We start from the raw sequence: 15,521 nt of genomic DNA, 5'->3' as shown, positions 1-15,521 counted from the left end.
CATCCCATGCTTGTATATTTTAGCTTTTTAAAGTTTATCCACCTAAAATTTTCTCTATGGCATAATCACCCCAAAAGGGCTTTGAGGAGAAAAAAAAAATTCAACGGGAAAACAAAAATCAGGCCAATGCACTTGCTAGCTAACAAAGAATAACAGGGGTGTAGGACCGTTAAGAATCACCGACCAATAAAATCCTGAAAGCGCTAACTTTTCTTTCCTCCACTGCTTCAAACTCCATTATCTCAAACGCTACTGCTTCACCTTCACCCACTCCGTCATTTGGGCATTTGGGTATTCGGGTTTCTCATTTCTTTCTCCCACCGCACTTTTTAAACTGAAATTACACTTCTTCTGCACCGACTATTCATTCGGGTGAGTAATTGATGCATTGAACTTGCTTTTGTATCATGACCTCACTGAGGTTTTCTGTTTCTCTGGAGACATTTGATTCTTCAAAGAAGTTCAATTTCTCTGCAGTCAATTCTCTTTGCTACAGTCATGTTAGTAGAGCTTCGGTAGTCAATTCTTCGAATAGAGTCGATCGTATTAAGGTCTCTGGGTTTAAATTTGAATTTTCGAGCATTTCGGAACTGAATCAAATGAGTGAAGAAACCACGCTGTCTCTGTCCTCGAATAAAAATAGAGTAGATGAGAGTTTGGCTGAACAAAACCTGGATTTCAGACAAGCAAGTGCGAAGGAGTCTCGCGGCCCAAAGAATGAGGTCAAAAGAGAAAAGGGTTTGAAGTCTAGTTCAAGAAAGAGTAGGTGGGTACGGGAATTGGAGAATTTGTTTGTGAATGATGGGGAACTTGATGTTGATTACTCTGTTATTGGGTCTGACTTGAGCTTGGAGCATTGCAATGATATTTTGAAACGGCTCGAGAGGTATAGCGATGTCAAAACTCTCAGATTCTTTGAGTGGATGAGAAGCAATGGGAAATTAGAACGCAATGTGAGTGCTTTCAATTTAGTTTTGCGGGTAATGGGTAGGAGAGAAGATTGGGATGGAGCTGAAAAATTGGTTCAGGAAGTGATTGCTGATTTGGGATGTGAACTGAATTATCAGGTTTTCAACACGCTTATTTATGCATGTTGTAAACTGGGGCGACTTGAGTTGGGAGGAAAGTGGTTTCGAATGATGCTGGAACATGAGGTCCAGCCGAACATTGCAACATTTGGCATGCTAATGGTACTTTACCAGAAGGGATGGAATGTTGAGGAGGCAGAGTTTACTTTTTTTCAAATGAGGAACTTTGGAATTTTATGTCAATCTGCGTACTCGTCAATGATCACAATTTACACCCGCTTGAATTTATTTGAAAAAGCAGAAGAGATCATTGGCTTATTGAAAGAAGATAGAGTGAGACTGAATCTGGATAATTGGTTGGTAATGATTAATGCTTATTGTCAGCAGGGTAAAGTAGATGATGCTGAACTAGTATTGGTCTCCATGCAAGAAGCAGGGTTTTCTCCAAACATTATTGCATACAATACATTGATAACTGGATATGGGAAGGCATCTAAAATGGATGCTGCTGATCACCTATTTCAGGGCATAAAGAATGCCGGACTAGAGCCCGATGAAACAACTTACCGTTCCATGATTGAAGGTTGGGGTCGAGCTGACAATTATAAGGAAGCAGAATGGTATTATAAAGAGCTCAAGCGGTTAGGGTACAAGCCTAATTCGCCTAACCTGTACACACTAACAAACTTGCAAGCCAAACATGAGGATGAAGAGGGGGCCATAAGGACGCTTGATGATATGCTGACAATGGGGTGCCAATATTCCTCAATTCTTGGTACTCTTCTGCAAGCATATGAGAAGGCTGGAAGGGTTGATAAAGTGCCTCGCCTTTTGAGAGGTTCTTTTTATCAACACATTCTTGTCAGCCAGACTTCTTGTTCCATTCTTGTCATGGCTTATGTGAAACACTGCTTAGTGGATGATACTATGAAAGTGTTGAGGGAGAAACTGTGGAAGGATCCACCTTTCGAAGATAACTTGTATCATTTGTTAATTTGCTCGTGTAAAGAGTTGGGTCATCTAGAGAATGCTGTTAAAATATACAAGCAAATGCCCAGATATGATTACAAGCCAAACATGCACATCATGTGCACAATGATTGACATCTATATCATCATGGGTCTATTCACTGAAGCAGAGAAAATTTATGTCGAGTTGAAATCTTCTGGAGTCGCCTTGGACATGATTGCCTATAGCATTGCTGTAAGAATGTATGTAAAAGCTGGTGCTTTGGAAGATGCTTGCTCTGTTCTAGACACAATGGACAAACAGGAGGGCATTGTTCCAGACATTTATATGTTCCGAGATATGCTTCGTATTTATCAGCGATGTGGAAGGCTTGATAAGTTGAAAGATCTCTACTACAAACTCTTGAAGAGTGGAGTGACTTGGGATCAGGAAATGTACAATTGTGTCATAAACTGCTGTTCTCGTGCTTTGCCAGTTGATGAGATCTCAGAGATTTTTGATGAGATGCTTCAACGTGGGTTTGTTCCTAATACCATCACCTTCAATGTCATGCTCGATGTATATGGGAAAGCAAAGCTTCTGAAGAAGGCTAGGAAGTTGTTCTGGATGGCCCAAAAGTGGGGTTTGGTTGATATGATCTCTTACAATACTATTATAGCTGCTTATGGGCGAAATAAAGACTTAAGAAACATGTCTTCGACATTTGGAGAGATGCAGTTTAAAGGATTTTCAGTTTCCCTTGAAGCATACAATACTATGTTGGATGCTTATGGGAAAGAGAGCCAAATGGAGAGATTTAGAAGCGTTTTGCAGAGAATGAAGGAAACAAGCTGTGCTTCGGATCACTACACGTACAACATTATGATCAATATCTATGGAGAGCAAGGATGGATTGATGAAGTTGCTGACGTGCTGACTGAGTTGAAAGAATGTGGACTCGGACCTGATCTGTGCAGCTATAACACGTTGATTAAGGCATATGGAATTGCAGGAATGGTCGAAGATGCTGTTCATTTGGTCAAGGAAATGAGAGAAAATGGTATACAGCCTGATAAGATAACCTACATCAATCTCATTAATGCACTGCGAAAAAATGATGAATATTTGGAGGCTGTAAAGTGGTCCCTGTGGATGAAGCAGATGGGGTTGTAAAGTTTACATTGCTCATTGCTCATGTATATAATTTACGGCAATTTTCCTTTTATGCCTCTCAATAATACTGATAAGACATGGCTTTGTGGTCTTATAAATAAATAAAATCCGTTTTGTTTTACTTATTTATTCGCTAGTTGAGCTAGCCATCGTGCCTTCTCTCACAATATATGTCATTCTTGAATTAAGTTACGCAGTCCGAAACCACTGTCCTTTGATTATGTATTTTTCTGGCCTGAGCTGTCTTCCAAACTTTCCCTTGCAAAACAAGCTTGGAAGGAAAGGGTGCCTATGCTCATATACTAGCCCAAGATGTTCTGAATGAATGAGTAGATTTAAAGTGATTCACAACATTTGGATAATGATGCTTGGTAACTTTCAAGCAAATGGGAAGAGGCAGAGTTATCAGGAAATCAATGGAAATAAACAAACAGTTTAATTCAGGTCTACATATAAAATGTGTGTAAAGCAACTGTCTAAATGCAAGTTTTCAAAAGAGGTGCCACGTATAGCCGACCGGCTATACTATTTATTTAAAAATAAAAAAGAAACTCGTATAGCCGGGCGGCTATACGATGTATTTTAAACAAATAGGAGCCAAGTATGGCCTCTCGGCTAGACCATTTTTTTAAAAAGGTAACACGTATAGCCGGGCGGCTATACTATTTATTAAAAAAAAAAAAGAGCCAACTAAAGCCCGGTGGCTATACTATATATTTATAATAATAATAAACAAATAAAAGCCTAGTATAGCCTCTCGACTATATTTTTTAGGGAAATTTGCATAAATACCACCTAAACTTTGAGGCATGTGCGTCATTGCCACATGAACTTTTAAGTTTAATTTTTAACCACCTAAACTTTGTAGAGTGTTGCAATCCACCACCTACGTCAAATTCCGTTAAAATTTCCGTTAAATGTAAGAGCATTTTCCTCTGTCTCTATAATTAAAATAATTATAAAACAACATAATTTTAAAAAATGAAAAAATAAAGTTAACCTAACTATCACGAATGTAAGGGCAGAATAGAGTTGCGCACATATTAGCATTAATGGCCAANNNNGGGTGAAATGGAATTGATGGTGTGTCAACCCCCTCCCTCACTGCCTCACTGCCTCACTGGTCCAAGTTCTTTCTATTGATGGCCTTCTTGGACCCCTAGTTTTTTTTTTTAATTGTGCCCTCAAGCATCTTCATAGGCTGGGAAGAGTGCTTTTTTCCCTACTGGTCTAGTCGAGGTGTTGATGCGTGAGGTGTTTTGATGTGTATCGGATACTTTTATGGTTATCTGTTACGTATTTTGTTTGGCTTGTTTTAGCCTTTTGAATGATATTGATGGTGTATGCACAGCGTTGGGTTGGGGGAGGGGGAGACAAATTGGCGTTGGTTTTTTTTTTTTTCCTTCTTCCAAGATCCATGAAAACCATATGAAGAATTTGCCTAACTTTTTTTTTTATTTCCCAAGATCTATGAAAACCATAGCTCTACTTTTTTCAAATCTTCCAAGAACTATGAAAATCATGTGAAAACTAAGGCCTGAATCTTTGTGTGTTTTATAACCTACCAAAATCTCATATTTCTTCCAATTTAGAGGGGTATATTCAATTGGGATTTTAATTTCACAAGTAATCTAACTTCTCATTATTGGTGATTGATGTTTTTATTTCTTTTTCTTTTTAAAATTTAGTTTTTTATTATTTATAATTCTTTTTAAGTGCGGTGAATTGACTGAAATAACCTTGCATTTAACAGAAACTTTAACGGTGTTAGACATAGGTGGTGGATTGCAATACTGTATAAAGTTCAGGTGGTTAAAAATTAAAATTAAAAGTTCAGGCGGGATTTATGCAAATTTCCCTACTTTTTATTTAAAAAAGGAGCAACGTAAAGCCACGCTGCTAAACTATTTTTTTTTTTTTTAAAAGGAGCCAAGTATAGCCGAGTGGCCATACGATTTATTTAAAAATAGAAGGTGTCAAGTATAGCCGACTATACTATTTATTATTTTAAAAAATGGGCCCATATACAGCCGTTCGGCTTTACGATTTTTTTAAAAAGGACCCAAGTATAGCCGATCGGCTATCTTATTTAACGGCTATACTATTTGTCTTTTAAAAAGAAGCCACATATAGCCGGTCGGCTATACTATTTATTTATAAAAAAGGTGCCAAGTCTGGCCAGAAGTCTAGCCGCGCGGCTATACGATTTATATTTTTTTTAAAAAGGACCCAAGTCTAGCCGATACTATTTATATATATTTTTTAAAGTATAGCCGCACGGCTATAAAATTAATTTTTTTTTAAAAACAAGACAAGTATAGCCGGTAGGCTATACTATTTATTTATTTTTAAAAAAGGATCAAAGTATAGCCGCGCGGCTATATGATTTATTTTTTTAAAACGAAACAGGTATAGCCTCCCCGCTATACGATTTATTTTTTTTAAAAAAGGACCCAAATACGCTGTACAAAATAAAAACAAACAGAGTATAGCCGCGCGGCTATACTTTGGCAAAACAAGCTTGGAAGGAAAGGGTGCCCATGCTCATATACTAGCCCAAGATGTTCCGAATGAATGAGTAGATTTAAAGTGATTCACAACATTTTGATAGAACCATCAATGAAGTTCCTTCATTTCTTTACAGTTCTTGCCCAAAAATTTGCAAGAACTTTTCACTCACAATTTTACATGTATTCAGAGAGTGACCTTTTCCCCCTTCTATAGATACAGCATATGTAATGCATCGGAATACATAGCAAGGAAACAATACATGATTTTTGCACCATTATTAAGATGAACTCCACAAAATTAGCTCCAACAGCCAGGACGCACTTGCCGCCTTGTGTCTGCCTCTCTTGCCTCCGAAAAAATTGTTCCACATTAAAGAACTTCTAAACAGCTTTGAATTTCAGCAGAAGCGTCTCCTTTACTGTACATGGGTCACTTCTAAAATAGAGCCAGATCATTAACATTTACGATGATCACCACCCCATCAGAATCAGACTTGCTGATCATGGGAATCAGAATTTGTCCTTTCACTTTTCAAAAAAGGAACCTTAGGCTTCTGTTTCCCAGTTCAACTTGCTGCCCCTATCCAAATGAACTTTTAACAAAGCTTCTTGGTCAATTTGGGGGTATCCAAATGTACTCTTAACAAAGCTTCTCGGTCAATTTTGGGGTGCATATGATACAAGTGACAATGCTTTCCACATACTGTTATCATCGCAGCTCATGACTGGAAATTCAGTTGAAAAAGTATGGAGATTCTAGAACCTGTAGCAAGTCAAAGTCGCCTCTTTCTGGGAGTGGAGGAAAAGTCAATGCCGGATATGATGCTTGGAAACTTTCAAGCAACTGGGAAGAGGCAGAGTTATCAGGAAATCAATGGAAATAAACAAACAGTTTAATTCAGGTCTACATATAAAATGTGTGTAAAGCAACTTTCTAAATGCAAGTTCTCAAACAATTAGAAGCAGTTTGACCATTTCATTATATCATAAAGTAAAAATTAGGGAGAAGCTGAAAGGAGTCTTTCAATGCACAAGTTTTCTACAATGAAGATGCATTCGTAACTTCTTAAACTTCATCTTGAAACCTTGTGAGGAGACATCAAAACGAACTTAAGTAGCCTTGAGAAATCATTGTGTCAAATACAAGTCATTCCACTCAAGTTGCTTTTAAACAAGCCCGAGAAAGATCTGAATTTATGAGACCTAATTTTATGAAGAGAAACAGGACGTAGTTCACTTACACTTTCAAGTATCGGCATGCTATAAAGCTCCACAAATTTTTCCCGAAGTATCTCGTTCATTTGGTCCACATCACACGGATGAGTCCAGAAGGAATCATGCACCCCTGCAAGCACATTTTAACACATATGTGAGACTTCAAACATACTTCAATATGTAAGTGAGAACTTAAACCAATATAAAAAAGAAACTTTATTTTGATGAATCTATGCCCTCTAATTCTCTAAGTACAGAGCACTTCAGCAGGATGTAAGTTCCAATATCTTCTGACAAAAGTTCAATGGTTTAGGAAAAATTATCTTCTTCCATTTTATTTTATTTTGGGTCAGTGTCTTATCCTCATATTTGAAAACCATTACACTGAGACTTTGGTTTTGAGCATGTATTTTACATCAATGACTAACAGTATATTTCAAGCCCAGTCTAATGCAGAGTTACAGCCTACACTACTGAGACAAACCTGCAAAACGTAGGCCAGCGTCCCTGCAGGCAAGAGCTGTCATCATCATGTGTGAACCGTCAAGTGAGTGTACAAAATTTGGAGGAAATGCAGTTCTCTGTTTTCTAATATCTACCTGGAGTTGGAGAATATATCAAATGCAATTCATAAAAGATAAGGCAAGAGAAGATTTGTAAGCTTACTGAGTTACTCTCCCGTTGCAAGGCTAAAACCTGAAGAGATGTTCTTATCTGCAACTCCAGGGGAAGAATAGTTAATAAAAAAGAGGTACATGAACCCATTAGAGACAAGAAGACAAAGACCAGATGCAACCTATCCGGATATCGTGTACTAAACAATTTCATCTAAGAATTCAGCCAAATGCGGGTTTGCGTGTCAGTGAAAATTAATATTTAACTAAGCTGTCAAACTTACAAGATGCCTTTCACTTTTACAATAGGGTTGCACAACAGGAAGACCTAGAGGAGTAGTCCAGCGCACAGGTTGATTTTCTGAAGCAATTACCTGCAAAAGTTTCATAACGCAACTTAACTCTCGATCTACCAGGCAGTCCAGCCTATCATTTAGTGTCTGAAACATGACCAAAAAATTGCATACCTTAGCACAATCACCAAGCCAACTCATTATGCCACGAGCAGCTTGGAATATCTCTCCGAGGGCAGCCAGAGTAACCTATGGCAAAGATGAAATTTTGTAAAGATAATCTAGATTTAATAACAAATGTTGAAGGACGTTTTTTAATTTTAGCTAATAATCCAAATGATAAAACCAAGAAACTTCTGCAGTTAATTCTTGATTCACATATATAAGGATGAAATTTGGTGGCTGGAACGCTTAGGAGGTTGTTCCCTTACTTTAGCAGCATAGCAAGCTGCAGTGAACAGTAGTCTGTCATCGGTAATAAGACCCTTCTCTTCTAATCTTCTTTTTATTTGTTCACGTGCCCCAACATAAGTAACACCATATACTGAAGTCATTACAGTCTGCTTCACCAATTTCCTATCAATCTGAAAGATTCCAAAACCATACATTCTCAGATATACATATGCAATATGGACTTATTTATCTACAAATATTACCCACATTTAATTTTTGTTGTCTATGTGTATGTTTGTATGCGTGTGTGTCTGTATGTACATGCATGAATGCATACATACTTGTACATGAAGTTTAAGTATCCAAAGTTGACAAGTAAAAGTCCATTTGATAGTAAATTGCAACTCTGAACTCGAGAAGAATCCAGGAAGATCAACCTGATTGACTAAGATTCTGGCTAATAAAGCATTTGGACTCGTAGTTGGGTCTTTATTGCTGTCTCTTTTCATAATCTCATGTACCCTGACAACATATACATAGAGAAGATAAGCCCGAGTAAGAGGAGCTTGCAGAAGAAAAGACTAATAAACCGATCAGGAATGAAGCAGTTACATGGATGGAGTGCACTATGTGCACCTCTAGCAAAGAAATTATAAAATCACTGTGCAGTTCATACATCGTGTGCAGAACTAGTGAGGCACATGCATGCAGAGTTTAGTACCAGGTGAATCTTTCTCACCTTTTTTATACCTTGGCTTGTAAGAAATGGTCTTTTGTTAAAACTATTTACTTCATGTAAAAGTACTGAAATGAAAAGTACTGAAATGTTCTTATTTCAGTACTTTTACATGAAGTTGTTGCTTTGGAAATTGGACCCATGGATTATAAATTGGCTTCCCAAGAACCATATTCAATGTTAATAATGAATGAATTGTATGTATTGAAAATCTTCAAAACATGTTTCTCCTTTTCCCTTTTTCTGAATTAACATTTCTGTGTACAATCATTGCTTGATTCAATGTTATTTTTGCATTCTTTATGCACTCAATCTGAAAGATATTTGTACATGCTTTCAAATCTTAGTAATTGAATTCTTAACAATGAAAACAAGTTAATGTAAACAAAGGAGTAAAATGCAATCAAATACAGTTCATATGACACAGTACAACACTAAAATGAGTCATCAGATTAACTATTTCATCAGTTTCAATCCCATGATAGAAGATGACAGAATTTTTCTTTTTAATATACCTCGCAGCAATTTCTGAGTAAACATCAGCAGGTTTATCTCCATCAACTAAGTTGACTGCAGCTGCTTCCAACTGAGAAGCAATTCAAATCAATCAGCAGAGCAAGACATTTACATCATAATAAGAAATAAGGGGAACTTTGAAATATAACAAAACACGTTGAATTTTTTTACTACGGGAACAAAAAGAATGTTAGGAAAATTTAAGAACGTCAGCACGCAACAAGCCCTATAGATCGAAAGTGCTATAATAAGCAAAACATATAACAGAGAGTTCTTGAACAGAAATAATATTTTCCCTCAAACAGTTAATGTTGAGGGTAACCAAAATAAAAATTTCCCCACTGGCCACTGCCAACCAAAGCACTAATATTGGCAGAGATTATAAAATTTTCTAATACAACTATAACAACATGATAAGTTCTTGAACTACTATTCCAGAAACATTGAAAAAAAAATCACATTTAAAGTGCAATGACATTAACATGCACAAACCCACATACGGTATCTCTTCCCAAGGCTGCATAGTGCTGTAAGCCATTGCATGAACCATCCTAAAAAGATTAAGCTCATTAGTAAGATAAACATGGACAAGGCAAGAGTTAGGAATTATGCTCATGGAAATTTAAAGACAGCCAATGAAAGGAGAACAATATAAAAATTGAGTAACAGATCATCATCATGCATCATATATATGTGGGTTTGAATATTAAATAAAAGAACAATCCTAACAAGCTTGAATAAGTAATTTACCTGATGGATGGGCAAATGAGAAATGACAGTATGTGGTGATGGGCTATTTAAGGCTTCTGAGAGATTGATACAAGCAGCTAGGCACTGTAAAGGATCTTCAGCTGTTAACCACCAACGGTTTCCATTAACAGGGTTTGTTGCTGAATCAAATATATCATCAATGTGATTATCCACAAATGCTAGTCGCCCCTCATATGAAAGCTTTTCAACACCACCAGCATACAGGTTTGCTAAATGAATCTTCAGCCAACGTAATCCAGACTTCCCTAATGGTCGTCCTTCAGCAAATTCAAGGACTCCTCGACAGAGATCAGAACTCAAATGATTCAAATGTGGATGCATTGGGTATGCTCGGCCTCGGAAATCAAGATTGTGGGGATAATAAAAGCCTTCCTCATCTTTCATTTTGCGAGCAACCTATATTAAAATCAGTTCACTCGATATTATTTCTCACATAGTGAAATCTAAAGGTGGTGAACATATATATGTTCCAGAAATCGTCCGGAGGTGATATATTGTCAAATGTCGTTACTGTGGTTATAGTTTCAGAAACCAAAAGACCCGTCAAAGTTATTAAACATATGTACGACCAGGTGGTTCACTAATATCTAATTGAACCTATATATCTTTTGTTCACTAGTGCACAAATATTAGCAAGGGTCACAAGAACATTACTCTTGACTAGTTCAATGACAAACAGCACTGCAAATTAACAGGGTACTAAAAAATTGCAACATTATGAAATAAATATTATATAATCAGGAGGAGACCTTACAGAGAGCTTAAGTTCAGTGTCACATCGTTGAGAATGCCTCTCTTGGTTAATCTTCTTTGCTTTTCTGACACTCCATTTCCATTCCTGAATTTCTTTTAAATCCTCAGATGGTGATTTATCCGGTACAGGAACCTACAAGCCCATGAGAATATTCAGGCCACATGATTTTTACAAGCAAAAGGTGAACATAATAATGTTAACAACCTAAAATAGTTAGCTGTAAAAGAAAACCCACCACAAAGGAAATTGACTAAATTATCCATAATCTAGTTTCTTTCTTTTTTTTCATTTTCATCATTGTAACGTGAGGCAGGTATTTCAAGAGTAATATGTTACTTGGGAGAATGTTGTAGAGATCATTTAATTTAGTTACTCTTAAGAGCTATCTCTGGAGAAAGTAAGAAAAAGGTAGAACACAAACAATTTTTTATTAAATGTGAGAGATCATTATGTCCTCACATCTTCACGATTAACCAGGCCCGCAATGTTGCCACCTCTAGCCCAGATGCTCTCCACCACGCTAAGTACTTTCTTATTCACCCTCCATTTGGTGCTTCCAAGCATATCAAGGGCCTGCACACATGCCATATCAAAAGCGGATATCATTTTCATGATACAGGGAACAAAATATATGCTGAAGAACTAGAAATTAGAACCAAAGTATGCCTCTATGCATAAGAAAAATTTCAGTTCATCATCTAAAATCCCATCACAGTCTCTATCTATAGTAAAATATGATAGTTTCTAATGCAGCAGTGAACAAATACTAGTCAAATTATAACTACTTTTGATTAACAGTTTTTGTTGTTGTTCATAACTGTATCCTGAAAAATCATAGTGATTATTCTATCAGAAAGGGAAGGGGGAGCAACAATGGTGCTCTCACCATGTGGAAAGCTCTGGCCTTGATCTATTCACAAGGAAAATATGAAATGGAACAATAAATGGAACTCTAATTAATGTACCTCAAATACTTTCTGCATCTGGTTTCTAGAAATGTTCCTCATTGCATCTACCTGCTTCCTAGATCCATGAGTACGCATGACATAAGAAGGTAAGAACAAATGCCCACCCTTGTCATACCTGGAAAGATTTTAAAAAAGATCTTTCAAAATTAAGTAGCACAGTATAACAAATGGGAAACTGAGTGCAGGCTTCTAATTTATTCAACATTTATTAGTCAGTCACCAACTTCAATACGATCTCATTTATTTGTCAACTTTTCTTTCATGTATTTTTTTAAATAAAAAAAAAATGGAATGCAGAAAATGCTACATAAATATCACATATTGTATCTCATACCCTTTCCATCTTTTGGGAGGCACCAACATTGGCACATAAGGAATCAACATATGTTTAGCCTGTAAAGATACAAGAACATAAAATAACTGTTAAGTAGCACAATCAGAGTAAAGACATGTACAACATACAAAACATACTTGGCATATACAATAAGTTATAAAGCCTGGTAAATTTAGCAACAACCCAATGATAGTAGCAATCACAACCACACAAGAAAGCAGTGCAAAAACAAACAAAGTGAACAATGAATTATTCCACAAAAAACCTTCACCCCTCACCCCTAGAAATTCCTTTCTGGTAGGACTCCACAATTGAAGTCTCTTCATATTTGACATGATGTTCACAGAGAACAATGCAAAGCAAGAATATGTGGCCATTAAAATTACACATAATGAGGTCTAATCACGGGGAACAAATAGGTGAGCTTTGAATTGATATGCATTCCTTTTTATATCATAACCCAGAAACTTGACAGCAGATTTGAATTTGTATTCACAATGCAAACTAATTTCAAGTGTATTGAACAGGTAAACTCAAACAGGAAAGAGATATCTCAACTTACAGTTTTATCAAGGCCAGTAAGAACCAGGGGATCACATTCTATAACTCCATAGTTCTTCACAATTTTCTGCCTGTAAGGATCAAAAGAAATTATATTATCACAAAGGAAAAATGCTAGAGTCAAAGCACATGATTTCCTATCCCTTAAAAACCTATGAAATATAGGGTTGCATATCGCTACAAATATTCTATAATCAAAATATTTCAATTAGGTAGATCAAGATACACCAGGGTAATTGAATAAACTAACCTGACATATCTAACTAAAGTAAACAACTCCTGCCTAAGAAAAGCCAATTAAACTGTGATCTATTTTCCCAAATTTCTGAAGGAAATTTGGGGCTAAAAAAGGTTTAAAAGTTTTACCCTGGACTTTTTGCCACGGCTTTAAATCTGTGCCTAAATGCAGGTCTAACATCAGGTGGACTATCTGCCAACTGGCTAAGTGGAGGTTGTACATAAGCTGTTTCGGTTAATAATTCTATCAGACGACTTCCCAGCTGCAAAATAACATGACATGAGAAGAAGAAAAAAAACAATTAAACCCTTTATATACAATACAATCTAAAACAGAAAAGAAAAAAAAAAACACTCTGCCATATTGAAAGAATACAAAATACTCAAAGCAACAAACCTTAGCCTGTTTATCACGACCCCAGGGCTTCATTTCTTCCTTTATCAATAGCTTTTGCACCTCATTCAGCCTTTTCCTTCTAATTAAACCATTAACACGTTTCCGGAGTATCTCCTTCTCCTTGCTCAGACCATCTTCATCAGCAACACCAGTCTTCTTTTTCTGGAGATTTTTGGTTTTCTCCAAGAAACTATGGATCCTGACCTGAAATATCGAGAGGTAACAATATAATTTCTCATTTTCAATTAAGTGATACTGGTGAAATGGAGTGTAAACAAGGAAATGTTGACGTTAAGCTTGAATTGCACGGAAATTACAAAATATGAATAAAAATAAGTATAAGGATGTCCAATCAACAAGGTTGCTAATGGATAAGCTTTGGTCAGACCATGTCTAATGCACTCTACTCAAGTGGTAAAGGGGTCATTGGGATTATCATTTCAAGCAAGTGTTACAGCACAAAAAAGCTTGATCCTGAATCTTCACTCCAAAATTTACCATGAAGGACTGCTTTCTAAATTAAGCCTTTAGTATCATGATCCTCCCAAATCTGCAAAGTTTTCCTCTTTTTAAAAAAATAAATAAATCAAAGTTCCTAAATAACAATTCATAGTATAGTAGTACTAGTATGATAGTATGATATATACACCAACTAAAGCGAAATGATTCTCTTTAGAACGATATAAAAATAAATGAGCTGACCAGAATGATTAAAACTAGAGAGTACATACATATACCAATTAGAAGTTCCCAATTAACACACAATCCCCATCATCGTGGCATCATTTCAGGGATGAAATCTCCTTAAACCGTAGCTTTTATAATGCACATCATGTCGCATTGACTTAGTAACTATGAAAGGTCCATTTCAAAACCAATATGCAACAAATTATCTAAAACTCCAAACACACAAATGAAATTAGGACTTTAGAACTCACCTCCTGCTCTAAGGCCATGCCAATATGAACAGCAGCTTGAACAACTTGAACACACCCATCTTGATTCCCCACCATAACCAACCCCATCATCTTATGCATAACAATAAGCGCCATCTTGTCAGCCGGCAACAAATCAATGTGGGGCGCAAACGCTGCCTTATGTTTTTTCGTTTGCTGCGTCTTCTGTTCCCTCGCTATCGCCTCCCTCAACGGCTCAAACCAACCTAAAAACAAGGCCTTTACATAAGGCAAATTCGGAGCTAACTTCTTCTCACGCATTACTTTTTCCAAATCCTTATATTCGTCCACCATTCTCTCCCAAGCCTCGGTCTCGGCCTTTATCTGCCTCCTCCTAAGTAAATTATAGTTCCTCCTCTCAATTTCCTTAGACTCCAATTTCAATTCTTGGTTGGCTCTTTTGTAAATACCCTTCAAAAAGAGTGAGGCAATCCATGGCGGGTCTTGGATAAAAATCCTCGGGGCCGATTCCTGAGGTGTAATTAGATGAAATTCGCTCATGGGTATCTGAAAATTCATCGAATTTTCGACGATATTGTCTTGTATTGAGTCTCTCAACGGGGGGATATGAACAGGTTCTGGAGGGGGTTTAAGGCTTAGAGGGAAATGAGTGGAGGAAGAGTGTGAGGGCTTGAAGAAGAGACTGTTGGAGGTTGAGCTGAAGAGAAACTTGTGGTTAAGCTTCGGAGGTTTACTCCATCTGGAACTGCATGTGTATGTTTGAGCTTGAGGGCTCGGAGAGAATGAGGCAGTGGAAGCCATTTCAGAGAGAGGCACAACTCAATGAAGAAGAGATGAAACCTCGCTTAAACCTTTTTGGTTCATTTTGAGGATATTTTCCCATGAACGTTAAATTTTTTATTTTTTTTCTTTTGGGGAGAAAAATTTTTAAAAAAAAACAAAGAGGCCTCCCCTACATTTAGAAAAGCCCACTTCTATTCGCAACACAGAAGTAAGGCCCATACTTAACACGCGAGAAGTGAGAAAGGGCAAACTTGCAAACTCTCGTGAAACCGAGCCCATTTTGAACAAAATAAAATCTGAAAAACCTAAATTGCCCTTTCTGATTTCGTCGTTTGCCAGTTGGGGTAGATGTGACATTATCTATTTCTTGCTA

At 36.9% G+C, this 15,521-nt stretch overlaps 2 protein-coding genes across 5 annotated transcripts; one reads left to right on the top strand and one right to left on the bottom strand.

Annotated features, from left to right (window-relative positions):
• Positions 1-209: 209 nt before the first annotated feature.
• On the top strand, positions 210-3,278 carry LOC117633529 (pentatricopeptide repeat-containing protein At4g30825, chloroplastic). Its single transcript, XM_034367170.1, has one exon. The coding sequence runs from the start codon at positions 408-410 to the stop codon at positions 3,147-3,149; it is 2,742 nt and encodes a 913-aa protein (XP_034223061.1). The 5' UTR covers positions 210-407; the 3' UTR covers positions 3,150-3,278.
• A 2,450-nt stretch (positions 3,279-5,728) lies between these two features.
• LOC117634342 (DNA-directed RNA polymerase 3, chloroplastic) lies at positions 5,729-15,227 on the bottom strand. Of its 4 annotated transcripts, XM_034368413.1 has the most exons (19): positions 14,387-15,227; positions 13,449-13,652; positions 13,181-13,314; positions 12,816-12,885; positions 12,254-12,312; positions 11,917-12,034; positions 11,411-11,524; positions 10,952-11,083; positions 10,177-10,593; positions 9,927-9,977; positions 9,426-9,496; positions 8,612-8,696; positions 8,213-8,365; positions 7,956-8,030; positions 7,773-7,862; positions 7,541-7,588; positions 7,359-7,473; positions 6,901-7,004; positions 5,729-6,503 (listed from the first exon to the last, which is right to left on the bottom strand). In XM_034368413.1, exons 1-19 carry the CDS (start codon positions 15,164-15,166, stop codon positions 6,393-6,395), a joined length of 2,931 nt encoding a protein of 976 aa, XP_034224304.1. In that variant the 5' UTR covers positions 15,167-15,227; the 3' UTR covers positions 5,729-6,392. The 4 variants fall into 4 exon arrangements, 2 of the variants coding, with proteins under 2 accessions (XP_034224304.1, XP_034224305.1); XR_004586763.1 differs by lacking the exon at positions 7,359-7,473; XM_034368414.1 differs by lacking the exon at positions 9,927-9,977.
• Positions 15,228-15,521: the final 294 nt, after the last annotated feature.

The sequence above is a fragment of the Prunus dulcis genome, chromosome 7 (assembly GCF_902201215.1).
Source record: "Prunus dulcis chromosome 7, ALMONDv2, whole genome shotgun sequence".
In the NCBI taxonomy this organism is placed as follows: domain Eukaryota; kingdom Viridiplantae; phylum Streptophyta; class Magnoliopsida; order Rosales; family Rosaceae; genus Prunus; species Prunus dulcis.
The sequence above is the reverse complement of the archived record's forward strand: the minus strand, read 5'-3'. Positions and strand labels throughout refer to the sequence as shown.

What these genes read in the sequence shown, in the direction of transcription:
- LOC117633529 (XM_034367170.1), top strand. Translation starts at nt 408, where the DNA reads ATGACCTCACTGAGGTTTTCTGTTTCTCTGGAGACATTTGATTCTTCA.
- LOC117634342 (XM_034368413.1), bottom strand. Translation starts at nt 15,166, where the DNA reads ATGGCTTCCACTGCCTCATTCTCTCCGAGCCCTCAAGCTCAAACATAC. An exon ending in TTACTGGCCTTGATAAAACT is followed by an intron (nt 12,313 to 12,815) that starts GTAAGTTGAGAT and finishes GTATCTTTACAG; the next exon opens with GCTAAACATATGTTGATTCC. An exon ending in GTAAAAGTGAAAGGCATCTT is followed by an intron (nt 7,589 to 7,772) that starts GTAAGTTTGACA and finishes CTGGAGTTGCAG; the next exon opens with ATAAGAACATCTCTTCAGGT.